Consider the following 22,568-nt stretch of genomic DNA (forward strand, 5'->3'; position numbering starts at 1 on the left):
AATGGAATTTTAATTTGTTCTTACTGAAATATGGATAATTATTTCTATACAGTAACTTTTTGAATATGTTATACTAAATTTATATCTATATTGGAATGAAATTTTTGAATTGTTTGTATGAAATATTGATTACACATAATTTAAACCTTTCTGGAGGCAATACATTCATTTTTAGGAATTGATATGTTTATTATACTAGGCCTACATGCATATTATTGGAATATTTAAATTGTTACTATTTAGTAATGAAATATTGATTATACACATCTAAAAAACTTTTTGGGGGCAATACAGTAATTTCTTAGGAATTAATTACGTTAGAACTTCATATGCTTTTATTACATTATGTATTGGAATAAAATTTTGAAATGCTTTTTAACTGTTCATAATGAAATATTGATTACACACATTTATTTGATTCTTTTTGACGACAAAACAGTATACATGTAGCTTTTAAAATTTAATATGTTAATACTTCATGCTTTCATAATTGGAATGAAATTTCAAACTGTAATGAAATGTTGATAACACACATGTACTTTAAACCTCTTTGGAGGCAGTATAATGGGGGTCGCGCATCCGGACGCTTTATGTTTTTGAAGCCTTCTTTTTTGTCTTTGGATTACACTAAAAGTATGAATTTAATAGTTGTAATCATCATCTATTTTTTTCTCTATAATATCTTCCCAACATTTTGCACTAAAATTGATGAAACTTCACTTGTAAATTTTTTCAAATGACTTTAAAAAATTGATCATCCAGACACACAAGAACTGGGTATACTTTACCTGAAGTGATGTTTGTGCAGGCCACTCCACTTCACTACTGCTACACTATGCTCCACCTACCCGAACATCAATCCTGCACCTGTGTGAACTCGCTCTGATACTCTGAGTGACAAAGGTGGGAAAAAATGCACATTTATTGTAAATTTTATGTTAAAATCCTACACCGCACCGAAACGAGCTTAATTTCTTACTTTTCATCCTAATTTCACTCCATATCCATCCTCCGGTTAGCTTCAAATTTAGCGAGTTTCGGGTAGATGGAGACATGGATTGGAGTGTAGTGTAGTGGTAGTGAAGTGGAGTGGAGCCTGCACGAACATCACTTCAGGTAAGTATACAGTAGGCAGCTGGCAGCCGTCTGTTTCGAGGATTCTTTAACATTATTTTTTTTATCTTGATTTCTTTGTCTTCCGCTTCATTGGCGAAAGCACGCAAATTGCGCGATTTGCGTGCTGTCGCCAAGCGGAAGACAAAGAAATCAAGATGGCAACGTAAACACGGCCATAAGGCAAGCTCTTCCCATCTTTTCATAACAAATTTCTCGTTTTTTTTACTGAATTCTTCTTTAAAGGGGAAGTTCACCCTGAAGAAAACTTTGTGGTAAAAATAGCTGAAAAAATAGTAAAAAATATTGGTGAAGGTTTGAGGAAAATCTGTTAAAGAGTAAGAAAGTTATTAGAGTTCAAAGTTTTGGATTTGTGACGTCATAAACGAGCAGCTGCCCCATGTGTTATGTAATATAAAATGTATGAATTTCAAATTTTGTATGGTTCCTGATGACTTAATTTTGTTTTCTTTTCATGATCGGATGTGAAATGATTTGTCTATTGATATACAAAAGTTACAGTGATAAAACCATATTCAATTTTCTGAGAAAATGACATTTCATTGATTTTTTACCATTCGCTATGTAGGAATGCTGCTCGCATATGACGTCACAAATCAAATAATTGAAATTCTAATAACTTTTTAATTATTTGTTAAATTTTTCTCAAACCTTCGGCAATATTTTTTATTATTTTTTCTGTTATTTTTACAATGAACTTTTTGTCAGGGTGAACTTCCCCTTTAAAAATATGATCAATAACGCAGAAATGTTGGAAATGAAGTTGGACACCATGTACATGTTTTAGGGTTAGGCTAGATCTTTTAGAGGGAAAGTAGAATTCTCGGGGGCGAAAGTTTCTGGTTTTGTACCCGTATGTGGGGAAATACAGGTAGGGATCCCAGGCGTCAGTGGCCATATGTATAGTATAGTATGACTTTCACTGCCAAGACGCCTCCAGGCTACTTCTACCCCAGTCTCGATCGGCAATTTTGTTACGATTCATGACAAAAATAGCCGATCAAGACGGGGTAGGACTAGCCAAAACTTTTCGTTTTTTTGTCTTAATTTTTGAGGTTCCAGTTTGTGCCCAGACTCCAGAGGCCAGGCAGATGTCAGGAAACTGCCACTCGGCACTCGTTAGACCTTCTTCCATATAATCGTGGTAAGTGCATAATTTCTATTTTCACAATTCATTTGGGGAAATATTTAGACCATAAATCACGCTAGTCCCGTGAGCATGGTCAAATGCGCGGGCGGGAGCTCCCTTGGTTATGACCGACCCTGACTGAGTTCTGAATTCTGGACTGGACTGGAGCCTGCACGAATACATTACATCACTTGAGATAGATTTTGTCTACATCTGTACTTACTACGACTACGGTAAATATCCAGTTAAATGTTGATTCTATAGACCGATGGAATTTTTCGTAATGAACACAGACACATTATGTATATCCAAAGAATAAGAATTATTAGGTTAGGCCTATCCAGGAAAGACATTCCTCGCACTCGCACTCGTGATGATGATTATGACAAAAGCATAGAGATGTAGTTGTAAACAATGTGACTGAAATTTCGGAAGAAAATGAGAGTACCGCATCGATACATCCGGTAGCGTTAATGCTTCACAATGATAAAAAAAGTCATATAATTTATCCGACGTGGTATATCCAATCCACTCAAATAATGTAAGAAGGAAACAACTTTTTTTGTTTCAAAGTTGATTTTTTTTTTATTGTTTTGGTATATCTTATGTATGCTGCAGTGGCGTAACGATGGGAGGGGGTTGGCTTCTTAAAAAAGAGAGAAAAGGACCGATTGGGTTGAAATGTAATATCATTTTCTGAATATAAAAAAAAAATGATATTTGTGAATTTTTGCTGGCTCGCTTCACTCGCTCACAAGCAATGGAAGTAGGGGGCAAAGGGAACACTTCCCCATCCCCCCCAAAAAAAATGAAGTGGGGGGGCAAACCAGTCAGTTTTGCCCCTACAGTGTCAGTAAATAGTTGGAAAGTCAAAATAAATAATGAAGGCATTTTTTCTTAATTGTCTAATGTCGATTTTATAAACGAAAAGTTTGGGGTTTTTTTGCTCCTCAAGGGGCGATTTATAATAAAGTAAAAATAGAACATAGAATAGAAGTAAAATTTAATGTATAGATGGTATATATAGTCTTGTGGAGTGTTGTGGCCCAGTGGACTTTGAAACAGGGGGTCACGTGGGTTCGAATCCCAGCCATTGCGTAATTTCCTTCAGAAAGAATTAAACTCATCCACTTTGTGCTAATCTCAATGGGTACCCGGTAAAGGAAGAAATTCCTTGAATACTTGGGTGCCTATAGGCAGCTCAGCTAAAGCCGGGGTAATAATAAGGCCCCCCCCGCAGGCCGGGCCCGCTGGGAGAACGGTTTTCGGAACTGACTGAGTGGCTGCTCTGGGTAAATATGCATATTATTATTATTATATTATTATTATTATCTGTAAATGAGTATTCCCCATGCCCGAGTGTCGGTACACTTTAATTCCATTTTGTTTTATCTTCTAACATGTCTAAATATAAGCTAGAGTACTTTTTAATTGCTTGTGTACTTAGTAAGAATAGTTTTCGTACTTATCAGTCCTTCACAATATATTTGAAATGTGTTTAATTCCAATTTTTTTTAAAACGATCTATAAACATGTTCGTTATATTACATAAAGTCCCTACATATATGCCGTAAGTAGGAGGGGGCCTATAGGTAATGGAGGAAGCGTCCCTATTGGTTGCTCAAAAAAATGTGGGAGGAGAGGAGAAAAAGAAGAATGAGAAAAAAATAAGAGGATGAAGAAGATTGAATGAAATAATGGGGTGGTAGTTGAAAACAAGAAAGTAAGAAACCGTCCAGATCATTTTATGAAAAAAAAATTAACTCAGCTGGGCTGCGGCGCCTTGCATTATAGGGTTTAATTGGTCATCTTCACGAGTCATGCACCGTTGCAAACACATATTGCAGTGGGTATCAAAAAAAGTTTACACTTAGAAAAAAATCCTGTAAAATTATATATTTATAATATCATGAACATTTTTCCACATTTTAACATTGGTATAAATCCATTTAAACAAATGACGATATTACTGCCGAAAAATATTTCCGCTTGAGTGAGCACCACTTACTTTTGAAAAGTTAAGTAAAAAATTATTAGCGCAGAACGTTGAAATAGTTATGTAGGAAACGTTGAATTTAGCTAGTAAAATTGATTTGAAGATATCTTTTACCTTTTATAAACTTGATTCCTTGCCCAAAGCACTTCAAAGGGTGCACTGCGCCCCACCCCACTCCCTCAAACACCGAGGCCATCGTGACGATATTTGCTGCACTGAGCTGTGATTTACATGAAATGGCTTAGGCTTCACTTTCATTTTGTTAATCATTGTCAAGCTTGGAAAAGTGAGTAGAAACAAGTATTAATTAAAAAGGAAATGTACCCACTTTAAATGATAAAAACTTAAAATACTGGAGATGTATGGTATAGATTCAGATTCAGTTATGTCCTCAGATCCAGCTGGCACAAAAAGGGTGAAGGTTAAGAAAAGGAGGAGGAGAAGAAGATTTAAGCTTAAGAGGAAGAAGAAAGAAATCCGCTCCAAAGTTTCGCATATTTTTCGTTACGCCGTTCTTGATCCGCTACAACGAGCTGCAAATTCGGTGAAAAGCGGCTGCAGAGCACTGTCCGACCATCGCCTCTGCGCGAGCGCACGACCCGGCGGCCGTGCCGCCGGGCTAGTAGCTGCATTGTACACGCATACCCGTTCCATAGGGATGCATACGCACTCACACGCTGGCGATCTGTTCCAATGACCCCCGTTTTCACAAACATTTTTAATTCCGAAGCCCGTTCCGAGGACCCTCCTTTTTACAATAAACCCTCTCCAATATTAAGGCCCCGTTTTTTGTCTCGCCCGCGGCATGGCCCACCACTTTTTTGGTCGGGGGGGGGGGGGCAACGAAGAGACGAAGCATGACATATACAAAAATGCAAATTCTACTACCATCATGACCATGAATTAATAAACTAGCATAGGAATAAACATTACGAACAGTGCAAGAGCAAATAATTACATAACAGTAATTAACAAAATTTAAGCTAAGAATATAGGGCCAAATACATGCCCTTTAGCGTAAACAGAATAAGAAAAACAGAGAAAAGTAAGACAAAAGAAGAAGGGGAAAGAGAGAGAAATTGGCGGAGAGATCTAAACGGAGGCAAGACGAAAAAAATACTGCACGACCGTCTCATTAAAACGCATTTTATAAAATAACGGTACCCAGGGTAGCCACTTCAGTTCCGAAAACTATCCTCCCGCAGCGTGCCCTGCTATTTTCAAATTGGAGGCATGGAGAATAAGCATAGAGCATAAATTCAGGCGTGGATCCAGCTTTCGTCAATAAGGGGGGGGGGGGCGAAAAAAAATCACCCATATTTTCCCCGATCGGCCACTCAAAGATGATTTTTGTTTAATTGTTTCTTTGTAACAGTCACTTTTTTAATTGCTTTATTCTTATAAAACGTAATAATGTCATAAGCTATATTTAATAGTGCGAGCGCGAAGCGCGAGCTATTTTTTTTTTATTTCATGTATTCCTGAAAATCGAACATTCTGGGCAATGGTTTGTGATTGTGAACAAAATCTGTATTACTGATCTTATAGTTAGCCATAAAGCGATCCATATGTAATAATCAAATAAAGCAAGAATGAAGCGCGAGCTGGAAATTTTTGGCATTCCAACCTAAAAATGGAAATTCTAAGCATATTTTGTAATCATGGGCAGGATATGCATAAAACTAAACAATGCGAGCGCGAAGCGTGAGCGGAAAAAAAGAAGAGATTTAGACATAAAAATGGGTCACTCTCCTAAATCAATAATGTAAGCGCGAATTAAGCCAGAAAATTTTAGTCTGAAACTGAATAATTCACGAATGGTTTTAATAAAGAACAAGCTGTGTATCTCAATAAATATGCGTGCGTATGTTGAAGATTTATACCTAGTATCAGGGCATTCTAAATATATATTTTATAATTTGTTTTGTTTTGGAGTAGTCTTCATTATTCATTCAAATAACATTCATAAAGGCATGATCAAGGAAATATAAAACAAACTGATAATAATTGCAGCTGTAATTTAAAAAAAAAAAATTATACTGTAATAAACCTAGCAGGCAAATTGCATCGCGGAACAGTGACATGTTCCGAAATCATGCAAAAATAAAATTTCAACAATATGCAGCTAAAGCAAATTAAAAAAAAAACGTGAAAATCAATAATGTGATCGCGAAGCGCGAGCTGAAAATGTTTGATATTCCTATCTGAAAAGGGGTTGATTTGAGCACTGATTCAAGCACTGTAGGAAAATCGTAAAGTGGATATTTTGGATCGCTCTTGATAAATGATGTGAGCGTGAAGCGCAAGGTGATATGTTTGTTATTTTTATTTTGACATAGGGCCTGGACATTCTAATGAAATTCTGTCATCATATGAAAATGATGACTTAATCTTATCCTCTTACTAGGCGCGAGATATTCCATTCTGAAAAAAAGGACAATTTAATTATAAGTGAAAATGTTATTTTTGCATTTATTGATTTAATAAGCTTATAACTCGAATTTTGATTCCTGAAAACTTGATATTTTGATTAAGCACTTATTATAGGATGCATGCATATACTTTTTAAAATTAATGAGAGTGGGAAGTTGACGCAGATTAATGGGTAATTAGGGTAATTAATTTATCATAGTAATAGCTCTGAACACGTACACGAACTCTGTTCTGTTACAATAATTTGAATTTGGTTCAGGTAATGAAAGTATATATACAGTTACATCTCTTGCCATTGGCATACAGAAAAGGGGTTGGGGCGCTTGCCCGGCCCCAAATTTTTCACAATTAACCACTCACAAAAAAGAGAAAAGGAAAGAAAAGGAAATAGAGAGGAGGGTGAAATATTGTTTTCTGAATATTACGTCGATCAAATTACATACTTTGATTTTTGTAATAAAAATGTCAAAATTTTTGCTCGCTCGTGTAGCACCCCTTTGGTGTACTACATAATATTTCCAGCTTATGTATGATTTCTTTATTTCAAACATATATTCTGTTTGCTCTGATATGAATTCTTGAATATCATGTATTACTTATATGTTTCATTTCTTAAGAATATAAATATATATTCTTCCTTCAAACTTATATCAAATTCACATACCTTCAGTGCATGTGTTATAAACCATAGAGCTTGCTGCTTGCAGGCCCCATGATAACACTCTTTTGTCTCTAAATTAACCTGTCTGAGTTAAACAATGGATGCTCAGATTATTTCAAATTTAATGGGCCTTTGTGCTCTAGATTCTAGACACCTTCTTTGTCTGAAGAAGAATTTCCCTCCAAATTCTGTTTTGCACTCACCCCTATAGTGGACTGAACTAGTCCATTATTTGTATAGGTTAGCTTCAGATTTTAATATTATATGTTTATTTTATAAATTTTGACATATGATGAGATGTCTTATTTTATGTATTATGTTTTATGTTATATTGTTGCATGTACAAATACATAAGTATTTGTGGAGTTTAGTCAAGTAGAAATGACTATGGATCAACTCCTGGACTATTACATAATATCAAACACTCCCACAAGTTACAATATTGGAAGAGTCCGCTTTCTACTTCCAAGGGCGATGTTCCTGTCTCATCACATTTTGCTTTTAGAGATGGAGACAGAACAGACCTCCAAGAATTATCTCTCATAACTCTTTCGTTTTCAATTCCTGCTTTTCAGATTTCCATTGACATGAGTTGGTTTATAAGCCATCACTCCATCTCATTGAGACCCTTATATATATTACTTTATTTTGTTTAGTTTTACATAGTTATTACTATATCTCATTATGGTTAGTTTATTTAACTAGAAACAAAATCATTACTCTAGTTGATATGAAGTTTACCACTCCATTTATATGGAGCTCATGATAATTGTACTAATCAATATGTGACAAGTCGTCTCATATATATATATATTGTATATAATGTAAATATGTTCTGTTAATAATAAAGGAATAATTATCTTTTTCCTTTAATCAAGTTAGTGAAGAAACTTTATTTGAATGTCTTTTATACTATAGTTAAGTAACATATTAACTGTTGAATGCTTATGACTGTGTGTATGATGTAATATGATTGTGTATGCATGTGCTAAGGTTTAATTATTTTGAGTAGTTTATTGATATAATATTAAGTTCAACACCTAGTAGACCAACAGGTAGGGAATAAATACCGATATAGATATACCTTCCCTCTATATCATCTGTATTTACTATTTAATTTAAAGTCTTCCGCTGCATGTTAGTTGTATTTAAAGATCCTCCCCCTACCCGAAAAATGTTGGTGCTACAATTGGTAGCAGAGCGAGGTTTTTATTTCTAATGCTTTGTTTCTACTTGATTTCTATTTTTCAAATTATGTTATATTAACCATTTGATTTGTTTGATCAATGATTGAAGTGTAACCCTTTGAAGTATCTTTTTTTTATATAGCTGATATAAACCGGAGTAGGTATATTGGAATTATTATAGGTTTACTATAGATTTACCTATAATTTGTTTATGTCTATCGTGGGTATAGATTTGTTTGTCCTGAAATTTCCATTAATACCTTTCTCCGCACCACTCTTTTGATTTGTGGTTTGTTCCCGGGGGGGCCACTTACATTGACGAGTGGATACCATGCGCGACCAAAAAAACACGTAAAAAGGATGTCCTTTTCACGATAGGGCACGTTACGTACGTAACGTGATAAGGGTGTCAAAAACACAAAAATAATGAAAAAAGGGTATCTATTTCGCTAGGAAAATTACGTGTTTAGGGTCGAATTTGCGGAGATCATAAAACAAAATTAAAATGTCTTATTAAGGATGTCCTTTTTGCCCCAACACTACGTGTTTAGAGTCCTATTTGCGCGAGGTGTAGAAGGTGGGGGTCGTACTAAACCAAATAAGGTAAAGCCGACGACCGAAGGACCCGTAACAATAAAGCATTCCTGTACTTGTTTAGGGGTTCATTTCAGGGAATATTTGCCAAGAGTTTCGTTTTGTTTCCAAGAACTTGTTAAGGGTAGGGTTTCACACGTAAATTCTTGTTAAGGGGTGCATTTTCAGAATATGGAAATTACGTGTTTAGGGTGCTTTTCGAGACCCCATGGTCGCGCATGGTATCCACTCGTGAATGGAAGTGGCCCCCCCGGGGGTTTGTTTGAAGATAAAAAGATAATTTTGATATAGGAAAAATAGTAGCTTAATGCACACTACTATTGAAGTTATACTTTCTTAATTGCTTCACTCCTCTCACTTTTTGGTTCATTGGTGTGGGTATAGCATATTTTGTATTTTTCTTGTCTTCTTCGTGATTCGCTTTCACTGGAATATTTTCTTTGATGTTTCTGTTGGCTTTTGGATGATATAGTTTCCAAGATTCATATATTTTTAATGCCAAAAGTTAACTTGCTGTTCTTCAATCTGACACTGTTAGTGACTTCTGAACAGATAAGTTTAAGGTTTAACATTTCTTTGTTACTCTTATTTCTGCTCATCATTTCCACTCCTTTCTATTTGTTAGGATAATTGAATAGTATTCCTTTGGGTAGTATTTGCTTTATAGTATAATCATGGCACAAAATAGTGATACTTCTCTTACATCCTCTCTTGAAGTGAAAGAAGATTCACCTTCTCCTGCCATGCCTACCACCGACACATTAAGTGCTTTCTTGAGTGAGTCTGGGTTAACTAGAGAACAGTTGAACCAGCTCATTCGGGGTCATTCAGGAAGAACAGTTCACAATACTGACTCCTCTCAATCTCGCCTGCCTCGACTTGGCCTGTTTTCTGGTAAGGAGCCAGTAAAGCAGGGTGAGGTGGATTGGGAGACATTCTATGATGTGGCTAAAGAGATTGCTACTATGCCAAGCCTAGACACGCCGCGAGATAGTTACTCGGCTCGTCCTGCCTGCCAAAGATTTTGCTAAGCAGGTTGCATCCACTGCAACCGCCCTAGATTTGCTCTCCTTCTTAGATAGAATATATGGGAGGGTGCAGAACAACAACCTGCTGTTGCAAGAATTTATGGGCATGGTCCAGGACAAGCAGGAGAAACCCTCTGATTTCCTTAAGCGCCTTCAACTCAAGGCCAGTAGGCTGGTAGAAATTGGGGAGTTCTCTCCAGAGACTGCAGCCCAAAAGCTGCTTGATAAGTTTAAGTTAGGCTGCCACGATGAATATATTATCACCGTGACAAATTTGCATAATCAAATAATTGCACCCCCTTTTCCGAGGTTGATCAGTATAGTAAGAGAGGCCGAGGCAACAAGACATGCCAAGATGGCCCAATATAAACTGGCCGAAATGTTCAGTTGGAGGTACCGTACGGTATATCTTATTCGGATCATGGCAGAAGATACGTTGTCAACCCTTCTACAAACTTTAAAATTCCCACAAATACCCACCTCTGATGAAGAACCAAGGGTGAGATTTATATTGTAATAATTCAATAGCTTTAATTTTAATATTTTGAACTAATTTCGAATCGTATAATATCAAGTAAATGAGTACGAGTGTGCCGTGTCAGGTCGAGTTGATTGACCGTTTGGCATTAAATAAGTCCCATTCGTAGTGATTGATGTCTGTTTATAACAGTGTGTCCAAAGATCAAAGACCAAACTTTGCTTTGCGAACCTGCCGCCTGTTACTAGTGTTACCACTCTAGGCCACTCAAGGGTTCATTACATGCCGCCGCGCACAGAAAAATAAAGCCATAGAAGTCGTGTGTTGTGGACACCAGAAGTGGGGCCGCAGCATGCGGGACCGAAATCCACTGCCACACAGAAATGCGGTTCATGGTGCGAGGGGCCAGGGAACTCAGCCCAGGATCTTACGTGTAAAGGCATACTCACCTGACAAGCGTGAAGTATGGTCAAAATAATTCTCCGAATAAATAGTTAAAACAGAAATCAAGCACTTACCACGATTATATGGATGAAGGTCTAACGAGTGGCAGTTTCCTGACATCTGGGCACAAACTGGAACCTCAAAAAAACGAAAAGTTCTCTCCTACCCCCGTCTCGATCGGCCATTTTTGTTATGAATCGTAACAAAATGGCCGATCGAGACTGGGGTAGGAGAGAACTTTTCGTTATTTTGAGGTTCCCTGGGTTAGGTGCGAGGCTAGTGCGAAAATTAGTATACTAGTACCTCGCAATATGTGTGAGTGTTATTTTCTGTAAATTTCCAACGGCCTTCTCCCAACTCTTGCAACTAGCCTTGTGGTAGACAGCTGCACATTCTTTTTTTTTATAAATACAGTGCCCCTTAATAGTTATAACAATGCAGCCAAATTGTTAGTTTTGTTACAAATTACAATGTGTTCGAGACTTTTTTATGAATATTCTATTAAATAGCGCTTATTACGTCAAGTATGCAATTAATATCACAGGATATTTTTTAATTGTAGAGATGTCTAAAATATACAATATCTTATTTTATACATATTTTATAATGAAACTTATACATTTAATTATTGATGTCTTTAAAGTTCAAGTCCACCTCAGCAAAATTTTGATTTTAATCAATATAGAAATATCAGACAAGCACAATGCTGAAAATTTCAACAAAATCGGATCATTCAGATGTAAGATAAGAAAGTTATGACATTTCAAAGTTTCACTTATTTTTAACAAAATAGTTTCATGAACGAGCCAGTTACATCCAAATGAGAGACTTGATGATGTCACTCGCTCACTATTACTTTTGTTTTTTATTGTTTGAATTATACAATATTTCAATTTCACTAATTTGATGATTTTTACCTCCTTGCCTGAAGCACAAACTGTTAAAATAATGGAATTCCATGTGTTCAGGGAGGAATGAAACTTCATTTCACAGTATGACAATGACGAGAAAATCAAATTATTTCATATTTTATATAATAAAATACAAAAGAAATAGTGAGTGAGTGATGTCATCAGTTCCCTCATTTGCATACCGACCGAGATGGGCATATAACTGTTTTGTGAAATGAAGCGAAACTTTAAACTGTCATAATTTTCTTATTTTACATCCGATTTTGAGGAAATTTTCAGACTTATGCTTGTTGAATTTTCTCAAGTTTTTGTTGGGGTGGACTTGTCCTTTAAAAAAGGATAACCAACCGATCAGGTGACGAGTACGCGTATCACATGATCTGAAAATCAGCTTTGTATTGCTTCGATTGCACTCGACGGTGACCAGTCCGACTGCCAAGAAAAGCTGGAAATACATGTAGGACTCAAATTTAAGTTCCTGTTTATTTTATTAGTATATTAAATTCATAAGTCACATGACCAAGGTTTTGAAGGTGTAAGATTTTGTTCACTAAATTCAACATTTTTGCACTGAACAAACTTTTTTTTAAATGAATCTAACAAAACACAACTTCCAAAGATTAATTTTACAGATCAAACTGTGACATGAATTTTCAGATCTAAAGGTACAAAAAAGTGAAATTCAAATCACTTTTTCACACTTAGTAACTTTTTTCTACAGGGACATATTTAAGTACAAAAGACACGTCAGCAAGGGGGTTTTGAGGAGCATATTTTCGCACATGTTTTGCACTATTTTTGCTTCTGAAATGCTGTAAAAATGTTTGATACATTTTCTGATCTCGAATTCAACAACCCACGAAAATGTTTGGACCCCCGCGATTTGCGAAAAATTCTGTACGCGAAAATAACAGCTTATACAGTATCTGTTTATCGTGTACAAAAGTGGGATGATGATTTGGGAAAACCTTTCATCCAGTCATCCTCTTCCAAGCCCCTTCGTAGAAGCCCCAAACATTTATTTTAACCTTTATTCTCCTTTAATTATGCTTACCATACATACTCTAAACTACATCGAGTGCATTCCTCAAACACGTCAAAACGGAAGTAACCACGCGCAGGATTCCCAGTTAATATTCTTAAGTTCAGCATACACAAATAATTTACAGTATTTCATTTACATATATTCATAAAGTTAGCTTTCCTCCTTGATTTTAATACCAAAGATGATGTGATTTGTTCACTCATTGATGAGCAAGAAGAGTTTGAAAATTCAATATCAGAATTAAGTTGCGCAGAAAAATGGATCAAGATTTGTTAAGGATGCAATGACCTTGCATAAGAGAGGTATGGTTCATTAGCATACATTCCTTTTAATTTCTTTCACTTATCTTAAGTGAGAGTCTGTGTAACCCGCCCTCATATTCATATGCCCCATCTTGCCATATTATTAAATATGCAGATGATAACATGTATCATAGGATTGATCAGAGATAATGATGAAACGTTATATAGACTCTGTATCGAAGAGTTTGTGTCCTGGACAGAAAAGACATCATTGGAACTTAATACCCAAAAACAAAAGAATTGATTTTTGACTTTCGTAAGTCTAGGGGAGAATATCCACATCCACCTGTATATGTTCATGATGATGTTATTGAACAGGTGTCCGAGTATAATATCTTGGAAAGGTAGTAGATAACAAACTCAAGTGGGACGAAAACACAAGACAAATTTATGCTAAGGGTAACCAACGCCTATATTTCCTTAGGAAGCTTAGATCTTTTCATATGAGAAGTCAAACACTAGTTCTCTTCTATCAGAGTGTGATCCAATCTGTGCTATGTTTTTGCTCGATTGTCTGTTTCAGTGGTCCAACAGAGAAAAACAAGACCAAATTGGCAAGAATAGTTTCACAATCACGCAAGATCACTGGAATTTCTTTAACAAAGCTGGAAGAAATTGTACAATCGGCGATATGTTCCAAATTCAATGCCATTGTTAAAGATGAAACCCACCCGCTCCATGGGGAGCTAGTCTTTAACAGATCTGGTCACATTAGACTCACAAAGAACGTAAAGGTTCTTAACATCCTTTCTACCCTGGGCATCAAAGTGCTATAATGCAAAAGTTGTGAGATAATATACTTCGCATGGCTTTGCCATATAATACTTGAAACCTAACTTCATGTCATGTATTGCATGATACCTGATACACTCGGATTGAAGAGATACTTGGGCTTTGACAACCCTAACCCTTCGCCTGTACAGCATGTAGCCGTATAGATTGACACATAACTTTTAATGTTAATTAATAATTTTCAATGTTCTATTCTATATAATGCATACAGTGGACATCAGTTGTCCCATTTATAATCACTGCTTTACTCACTTTATGTATTCATGTATCCAGTTTATAATGGCTCCTGGTACCTGTCCGCATGCTTGAGTACCCACCCTACATGTAGATTGCATTGTTCCACTGTACTGGTGACACTTTGTCTCACACAGGGTTGGTGTTGTGTTGTGGGTGCTCAAGCATGCAGACAGGGTATATATATTTATGTATATTTATTTTATTCATATATTTATACTACATGTATGTGTTATTTTGATGTATTTATAGTTTGTGAAATATTATTTTTTATTTTAATGCACCTTTTGTTAAGAAGTGTCCAAAGACAATTTTTGTGTTTTTAAACATGACAATAAAATGAATTGAATTGAATTGAGTAGATGCAGATTCAGATTTGTGTTTTTAATTTCGTTCTTAATATTAATGCTAATTTTATGATTGAAACATATTTAATGATCTTGATATCTAGCTACATATATAAAGATGAACAACCTTTTTTGTGGGGGGAAATGTACAATTTGTATTCTATACTACATTTGATCTACATCATCATGGCCCGTATCAAAAGAAAAATAATGGAAATTTTGATAACTGCATTATTTTATGTGTTATTTATCATTAACAAGTCTTAATTGTACAAAAAGCTCTATATTTTCTAAAGTTATCTTTATTATTATTTCAGGACTGGGTGTACACTAGGAGAAGGGAGATGCAGGTAACTGATCTTTACAATTTGATTTTAATTTAATAATTAAATCTGTATATTATGACGTGTTCAATACTCATTTTGGGGAATATCAGTTTTCAGACCAAAAAGACACCAACAAAATGGTGGGAAAATCTTACATGACTCAACCCCATTTCAGGCTGTGTTTGTTTGTACATTTATCATCATTTTATATTGATAAATTGCATTGTATAAGGAATAATATCTGTAGATGACAATGGATTTTTTTTCTGATTTTGAAGGAAATACTCCCTGGGTTGTATTTAGGACCATATGCTGCAGCTCAAAGAAGCAAGGTAAGAATATATGTTTTAGGAACAGGTCTTACTTAGTGCTGCACTCTATTTCTTAATCATAGTATAAAGTCCATACTTAACCCCCCCCCCCAAAAAAAAAGAAGATTACTCTCTGTTCATGAGAAGATTAAAGATATTTATTGGTATAAAACCATCTTAATATGTGGTACTCAAGAGAGTAGTAAATTGATTGAATAATCATGTACATCACTTGGAAGAATATTCTAACATTTTGGGATTAGAAGTTCTTAAACTGTTCATGATTAAATGGTGCTTTGCATAATATATTACCTGTTAATGCACTTGAATGAAGAAAATATTTGAATTGGCTTACTTTGGATTGCAACATTGTTTTTTTTTCAATAATTGATCTCTTCTTATGACAGATCTCTTATTTTCCTTCCCCTAGTTACCTGTTCTGTTAGAGCACGGTATTACCCATGTTCTTTGTATAAGACAGGCACCAGAGGCAACCATCATTAAACCAAACTTTCCTGACAGATTTCAGTAAGTAAACACACAACTTTCAGGTCTGATTCTTGGTATCATGGAGTGATGTGTATTATAAAGGAAATGATATGGGACATTACAGCTTTGTTGAAAACTATTATGTAAACTGTCAATTTGATAATCATATTGTTTGTTATAAACCTCTATAGGAAGGTGAAAATACTGACTTTGTGTGATTCCAGTTTACAATTTGCTTACATCGTTCTGCTTGTTATTCATAGTTTTTCTTATATTTACAGGTACTTAGTCCTTGATGTAGCAGACAATGCATTGGAAAATATCATCAGACATATACCTACAGTAAGATATATCCTCACTCTATATACACTATAATACAAAGTCAATTTGTAATCAATTATTACACCTTTGACTTGTAACAGTAATGTAATGTAGGTTAAAGTAAAATGTTTCATTTTCTTTAAGGAGTTGTACAATATATATAGATACATTATTATTACTTATTATTTGTACTGCGTTTTTCCCATTAGGCCCAAAGCGCTTACAATGAATTAAATAAATGTAATATTTTAAAAACTACAAAGTACGAAATAGATGAGTTTTTAATGACTTTTTGAAAATTGCCAATGATTTTGAAGGATTTTGAAGCCGACACCGTAAAAGTTCTTTCACCAGCTAATGTACGAGTTAATGAATATGTGAGGCGAAGGTGATCACTGGCCGACCTAAGAGCTATAGTTGGTGTATACAGATTCAAGCAGTTACTTAAATACTGTGGAGCCTGTTTATTCAGTGTTTTGTAGACAATCACAAGTAATTTGAATGTAATTCTCTGTTTAAAAGGAAGCCAGTGAAGAGAATTAGAGTATGTATAATATCTTGAATCATTTTTTTTCTTCAGATGATTCATAGGGAGCTCTTCCCTGTTGAACTAATGTGGGGAAGGTAGTAAAACAGTGGTAAAAGGTTCAGTTTGAAAGGAATATCTTCCTTACTAACTTCTTCACTTCAAAAGGTGGAAAAGAAAGAGGTAGTAAAGTTACCCATCTAAATTTAGCAGTATCAATGAGATGCTACTAGTTTAGCAGCCTATTGATGTCATATCCACTCTGGTTGACTTCATAAAATGAAACAATGCCCACCCCACCCTTCTATATTTCCAGCAGAGCTCCATTGCACACCCTGCATTCAGATCATGAGAAGAGAAAGCAGTATGAAATGAGACAAGTGATTTATATTCATCTGGCTCTTATTTTTGTCTTTACAGGTGAAAGGGTTTATTGACTCTTGTCTGCAATCAGGAGGAAGGATACTCGTTCATGGAAATGCTGGTATCTCAAGAAGGTTAGGACTAATAAAGTGATTGTATCACTTATGAAATGCATTTAAACGAAAGGAGCAAATTCAACAAGCAAAATGATAAAATGAAATTCAAACGAGATGAGAAATTAAAATGTTATAAAGGTGGTACTGTGCACAACATAGTCTTTATTAAAAGTAGTGCCTATAATGTTCACTTTTTTTAAATTATATACAGCCTGTATTGTGTATTATATACAGTCTGTGCTGTGTTTGAAAGTAATGTGACTTAGTTGATTTTAATTCGGCTTTGATGGAAATGTATGTTTGATCGTATGGTTTTCCTCGAATTGGATAATTCAAAGCAACTATAGGGGTAAATTACTGTATTATCCGGTTCTAGTGAAATAATTTGTGCAAATGAAATTATCATAATGTCAATATTACTGATTGATATTTACAAAAGAAGAACAAATATAATATTTGTATCTGTAGAATAAACTCTAGTGGTGCGATAAAAATCTGGGTAATATTCCTATGTCTCATTTCGCTAGTGATTGGTTTAAAGAATCAGGGTCATACCCTTTCCCAATTATTAACAGCCTCCTTACAGTTTTTATAGGAATTCACTGTCAATGCAGCCTGTGCACAATTTTAGAAGCAAAAAGTTAAATGATCTTAATCCTGAATACCTTTGGTTGATGAAATAGACATATCTTGTAGCGACACTGCCCAGAAGCTGCTCACTGATAGCCTGAAACCACCTGCTCCTCTAATAAAACCACACGGAAATTGAAAAATTATCTCATAGCACCATCGAATTTGAAGAACAGCAATAATCTCTATTTCGTTCATATTCTCGTATTGCATTCAAACATAATGACAAAAATATCTTCTCTATTTACAAATATCATGTAATTTGGTTGGTGTAGACTGTTGTCTGTATTCATATGATATGCTCTGATTATATTAACTTGAGGAATTGACATTGATTAATCTTTTTTGTAACATATGTTCTATTTTTGTCTATTCTGTGAACAGTGCTGCTCTTGTTATAGGTTATCTAATGGAAACATATGGATTGAAATACAGGTAAGCTTAACCTTGCTGGTATTAAAAGCGAAGTCAATTTTGATGTTAGGTGGTTTTTAGTGAAAGCAGAAAAATGAGAGAATTCTAAAAATGTACATAAAATCATATTGACTGTATATTAGAAATCAGCACATTTAATTGTTCCAATTAATTAGCATTCTATTCGTTTTTGTCTCACCTGCATAGCAGAGTGAGACTATAGGCGCCACTTTTCCGACGGCGACAGCGGCGGCAGCGTCAACATCAAATCTTAACCTAAGGTTAAGTTTTTGAAATGACATCATAACTTAGAAAGTATATGGACCTAGTTCATGAAACTTGGCCATAAGGTTAATCAAGTATTACTGAACATCCTATTAAAGTTTCATGTCACATGACCAAGGTCAAAGGTCATTTAGGGTCAATGAACTTACACCATGTTGGAGGAATCAACATCGAAATCTTAACCTGAGGTTAAGTTTTTGAAATGTCATCATAACTTGGAAAATATATGGACCTAGTTCATGAAACTTGGACATAAGGTTAATCAAGTATCACTGAATATCCTGCATGAGTTTCAAGTCACATGACCAAGGTCAAAGGTCATTTAGGGTCAATGAACTTTGGCCGAATTGGGGATATCTGTTGAATTCCCATCATAACTTTGAAAGTTTATGGATATGATTCATGAAACTTGGACATAATAGTAATCAAGCATCACTGAATATTTTGTGCAAGTTTCAGGTCTCATGATTAAGGTCAAAGGTCATTTAGGGTCAATGAACTTTGGCCGAATCGGGGGTATCTGTTGAATTACCATCATAACTTTGAAAGTTTATTAGTCTAGTTCATTAAACTTGGACATATGAGTAATCAAATATCACTGAACATCCTGTGCGCGTTTCAGGTCACATGACCAAGGTCAAAGGTCAATGAACTTTGGCCGAATTGGGTTTATCTGTTGAATTACCATCAAAACTATGAAAGTTAATGGATTTTATTCATGAAACTTGTACATAAGAGTAATCAAGTATCACTGAACATCCTGTGCGAGTTTCAGGTCACATGATCAAGGTCAAAGGTCATGTATGGTCAATGAACTTTGGCCATGTTGGGGTTTTTTGTTGAATAACCATCATATCTCTGTAAGTTTATTGGTCTCGTTCATAAAAAGTGGACATAAGAGTAACCATGTATCACTGAACATCTTGTGCGAGTTAGAGTAGTATTCAAAGTCAGCACTGCTGCTATATTGAACCGCGTGATGCAGGTGAGACGGCCAGAGGCATTCCACTTGTTTATTTATTTATCCTAGTTCTCTAATGGCTATCAATGGGAAAAATGCTTACATGTAGATGTACTAATATTTTCAATTTTTAATAGTTTGTGAATATAAATCTACATGTATTTTATATATCATTTCAGGATTGCATACCGCTTTGTGCAGGAAAAACGTTTCTGTATCAGTGTGAACGATGGATTTGCCAGCCAGTTGAAGGTAATTACGGTTTTGTTGTAGTTCTTATCTAACTTTTTACCAAATTTTTCAATTTCGCTCACATGTTATGAGCTTTATTTCCACTACTTGTACTTTGATTTACTTATTGTTATCTACTGGTATGTACCATGTTTCAACCATTCCATACTAGATATAACTGTCCTAAATTCTACATTATTAATGTAGCTTTTCTAAAATTATTTTTCCTTTTATTCTCTGCATTATACATTATACTTGTATGTGCATTATCTCCCACACATTAGCTTTCATGTAGTTAATTTATTTCTTTGTTCATTATGTTCATACACATTACCTGTCACACATTTGCTTTACATACTTCATGTAGTGCTCTTTCCCATACAAAATAACACACCCGTGATGAAAACTTCTCATTATTTGATTACAAACTACTGCCTCGGCGTTAATTATTTTATGAGAAGATTTATTCACCAGACAATTGAATTGACTTGAATAATTTGTCCTTATTCTGTAAACATGGTTTAAATAAAAATGCTATTTGTTGGATGGGAATGTGAATGTAATACATTATAAAGTTGTGTTTAGGGGTAATAAGTAATGGTTATATTAGGTATTATATCCTTCATAGATTAAATCCTGTACAGTGATTGGCTCAAATAGCATCATGTGACCAAACACATTTTAACCTTGATGTTGTATGACTTCAGACCTCAATATATTTTTCGCTATACCATTATTCTGACATTTCAGAAAACTGGATATTTAGCTAAAATCTTGGTCAGCGAGCTGTCTCTCCCGGGCAAGTCCCATGATGCATAGGCGCAGGCACTATTCAGTGTTCCGCTCCAAAAAGAGGGTCATTCAAGGAAATAACCAGACTCTGCAAGCTTAGCGCATAGATTTGGGTTCTAAATTCTAAAGAAGGATAATAAAACAAATGTATCAGGTGTTTCCTTCGAAAGCATAGTGGGAATTATTAATCCTTGGTTGGACTGGCAAAACTACTATAGTAATTGCCAGTCCAACCTCGGATGAATAATTCTACTATACGTTCTCAAAGCCTGATATATTTGTTTACTGTTAGATTACATTGCCCCATCTACACACAAGTAATGTGCCCAAGCTTCAGAGAAGGGGGAATTAATAAAGAAAACATGAATCCATGTAATGATGAATATTAATTTATTATCATAAAATATTCACAATTTAGATGAGAGGGTGACACAACAATTATCTTATTTTACAGGAATACGAGGCAATATTCACTGCAAGAATGCAAGTTCATTCTGGAATGACAGAAAGATTAGGTAAGACAATCTTAACTTTTTTTTTCACGTTTTCAGATTTCTGGTTACCAGTATAATTCTTTCAAATCGTTGCTAGGCCAGATTGATACCTTTGTTGGACATTTGCTGTTTTGTAAATGATTGAAAACACAATGGCCTGAATTCACCTAGTTTGTTCAAAGTGTGTTATGATACAAAGCCATGAACTATGCAGATTTCTATTAGCACCCTTTGCCCCATTTATATTTGGACTTTTGTTATTGTATGCATTGAATTGATAATTATACCTGCTTATGTAGGGCTCAACACTTTATCATTAATCTCTAATTGCTATACAGTAATGCAGCATACCTTCCATGGGTTTATCAGTGTAGCACTTTATGGAACAATTTCTTGCTGAAGTAAGCACAAATATGTACACAAATCAGAATAGTTCATGGTCTTGTACAATGGTGCAATTGAAAATACCTTTGTGAATTCAGACCCATTGAGGCATTTGCTATTCATCTTGGAAGAAGTTTAAACATAGTAAATTTTCTCAATTCTTTGCCTGCTTCTTTTTTTCACACATCATTTGGTTTTCAGTCCTTATCAGTATTTTACTCTGTTTTATTAGTCTGGCCCCCCCCCCTTCTCTCTCTCTCTCTTACTTTTTTTTACTGTTTTACTTTTAATTTCTCCACTTCATCTCCAACAACCCAACCGTCCTTATATAAACCTTTATCAAGCTATTTTTCCAACTATGCATAATCTTTAAAGATGATTCATTTTGTAATTCAGTTCTACAAAAAAAATTTTGTTTACCTCTGATATTTTGTCTTCCGTTTTTTAATGAAACCTTAGACTAGGGTATACACTTATGAATTCCCTTTGAGGATGATATTTATTCAATACGTTTTATAAGATATTTTGCTCATGAAACTTTATTAAAGTCACTTTAAATGATTTTACCCACAATCTTTGAATCAAATAAAACATACTATAATCTTATTTCACTTTATCTTTCTAAAATACTAAATAATTTTATCTTGTATTTTGATAATGTTTAGATCTCAAAAGACCATTGGATGATGAAGAAATGGAACCAGATTAATGGTCCTGTGATTACCAGCGAGATTGTGCAATCATTCCCTTTAAGGATTCAATATCAGCAGAATCTAGTCCTGCACATAGACCTGTTCCTGACCCTATTTATGGACTTGAACCTAGTCTTGGACCTGCATATAGACCCATTTCTAGTCCTCTGTTTCTGGGACCTGAACTTAGTCCTAGACCTGCATAAAGACATGTTCCTTGTCCAGGTATTGACAAATTGCTGTACCTCTGAGATAGTCTAAAGAAGTTTAATTAGAATATAATAGTAACTAGAAATTTAATTCATCATGAGAATGAATTATATGATCTGTGTCTCGATTCTCACAATCATGGGGTGATAGTTGTTTCCAAACGATCAAAATTATTTATTGTATTGCCATTAGATCATAGTATGGTTCATCAATTTTAGATCAATGGCTGAATTTGAATTTAATCCCCCCATCCCGTTTTCTTCTCTCCATCTCCTTTTGATTATTCCTTATCTCCATATATAGTATGA

At 35.0% G+C, this 22,568-nt stretch overlaps 2 protein-coding genes across 3 annotated transcripts in view; one reads left to right on the forward strand and one right to left on the reverse strand.

Moving 5' to 3' along the window:
• Positions 1–2,627, reverse strand: part of LOC121419357 (tectonin beta-propeller repeat-containing protein 2-like) — a 49,245-nt gene extending 46,618 nt beyond the window's left edge. Inside the window, exons 1-2 of one of the 2 annotated variants that reach the window (XM_041613783.1) lie at positions 2,487–2,627; positions 789–890 (exon numbers count right to left, since the gene is read on the reverse strand). The gene's annotated coding sequence lies outside the window, so the exon portion shown is untranslated. The remainder of the gene's footprint in view (positions 1–788; positions 891–2,486) is intronic. The other variant, XM_041613784.1, reaches the window with a different exon arrangement.
• A 7,916-nt stretch (positions 2,628–10,543) lies between these two features.
• Positions 10,544–22,245, forward strand: LOC121419358 (serine/threonine/tyrosine-interacting protein B-like). The gene is made up of 10 exons (XM_041613785.1): positions 10,544–10,661; positions 15,033–15,065; positions 15,320–15,373; positions 15,783–15,880; positions 16,123–16,183; positions 17,109–17,185; positions 18,182–18,232; positions 19,637–19,709; positions 20,935–20,995; positions 22,024–22,245. Exons 1-10 carry the CDS (start codon positions 10,584–10,586, stop codon positions 22,065–22,067), a joined length of 630 nt encoding a protein of 209 aa, XP_041469719.1. The 5' UTR covers positions 10,544–10,583; the 3' UTR covers positions 22,068–22,245.
• The last annotated feature ends 323 nt before the right edge of the window (positions 22,246–22,568 follow it).

This window comes from Lytechinus variegatus, chromosome 7, assembly GCF_018143015.1.
Source record: "Lytechinus variegatus isolate NC3 chromosome 7, Lvar_3.0, whole genome shotgun sequence".
In the NCBI taxonomy this organism is placed as follows: domain Eukaryota; kingdom Metazoa; phylum Echinodermata; class Echinoidea; order Temnopleuroida; family Toxopneustidae; genus Lytechinus; species Lytechinus variegatus.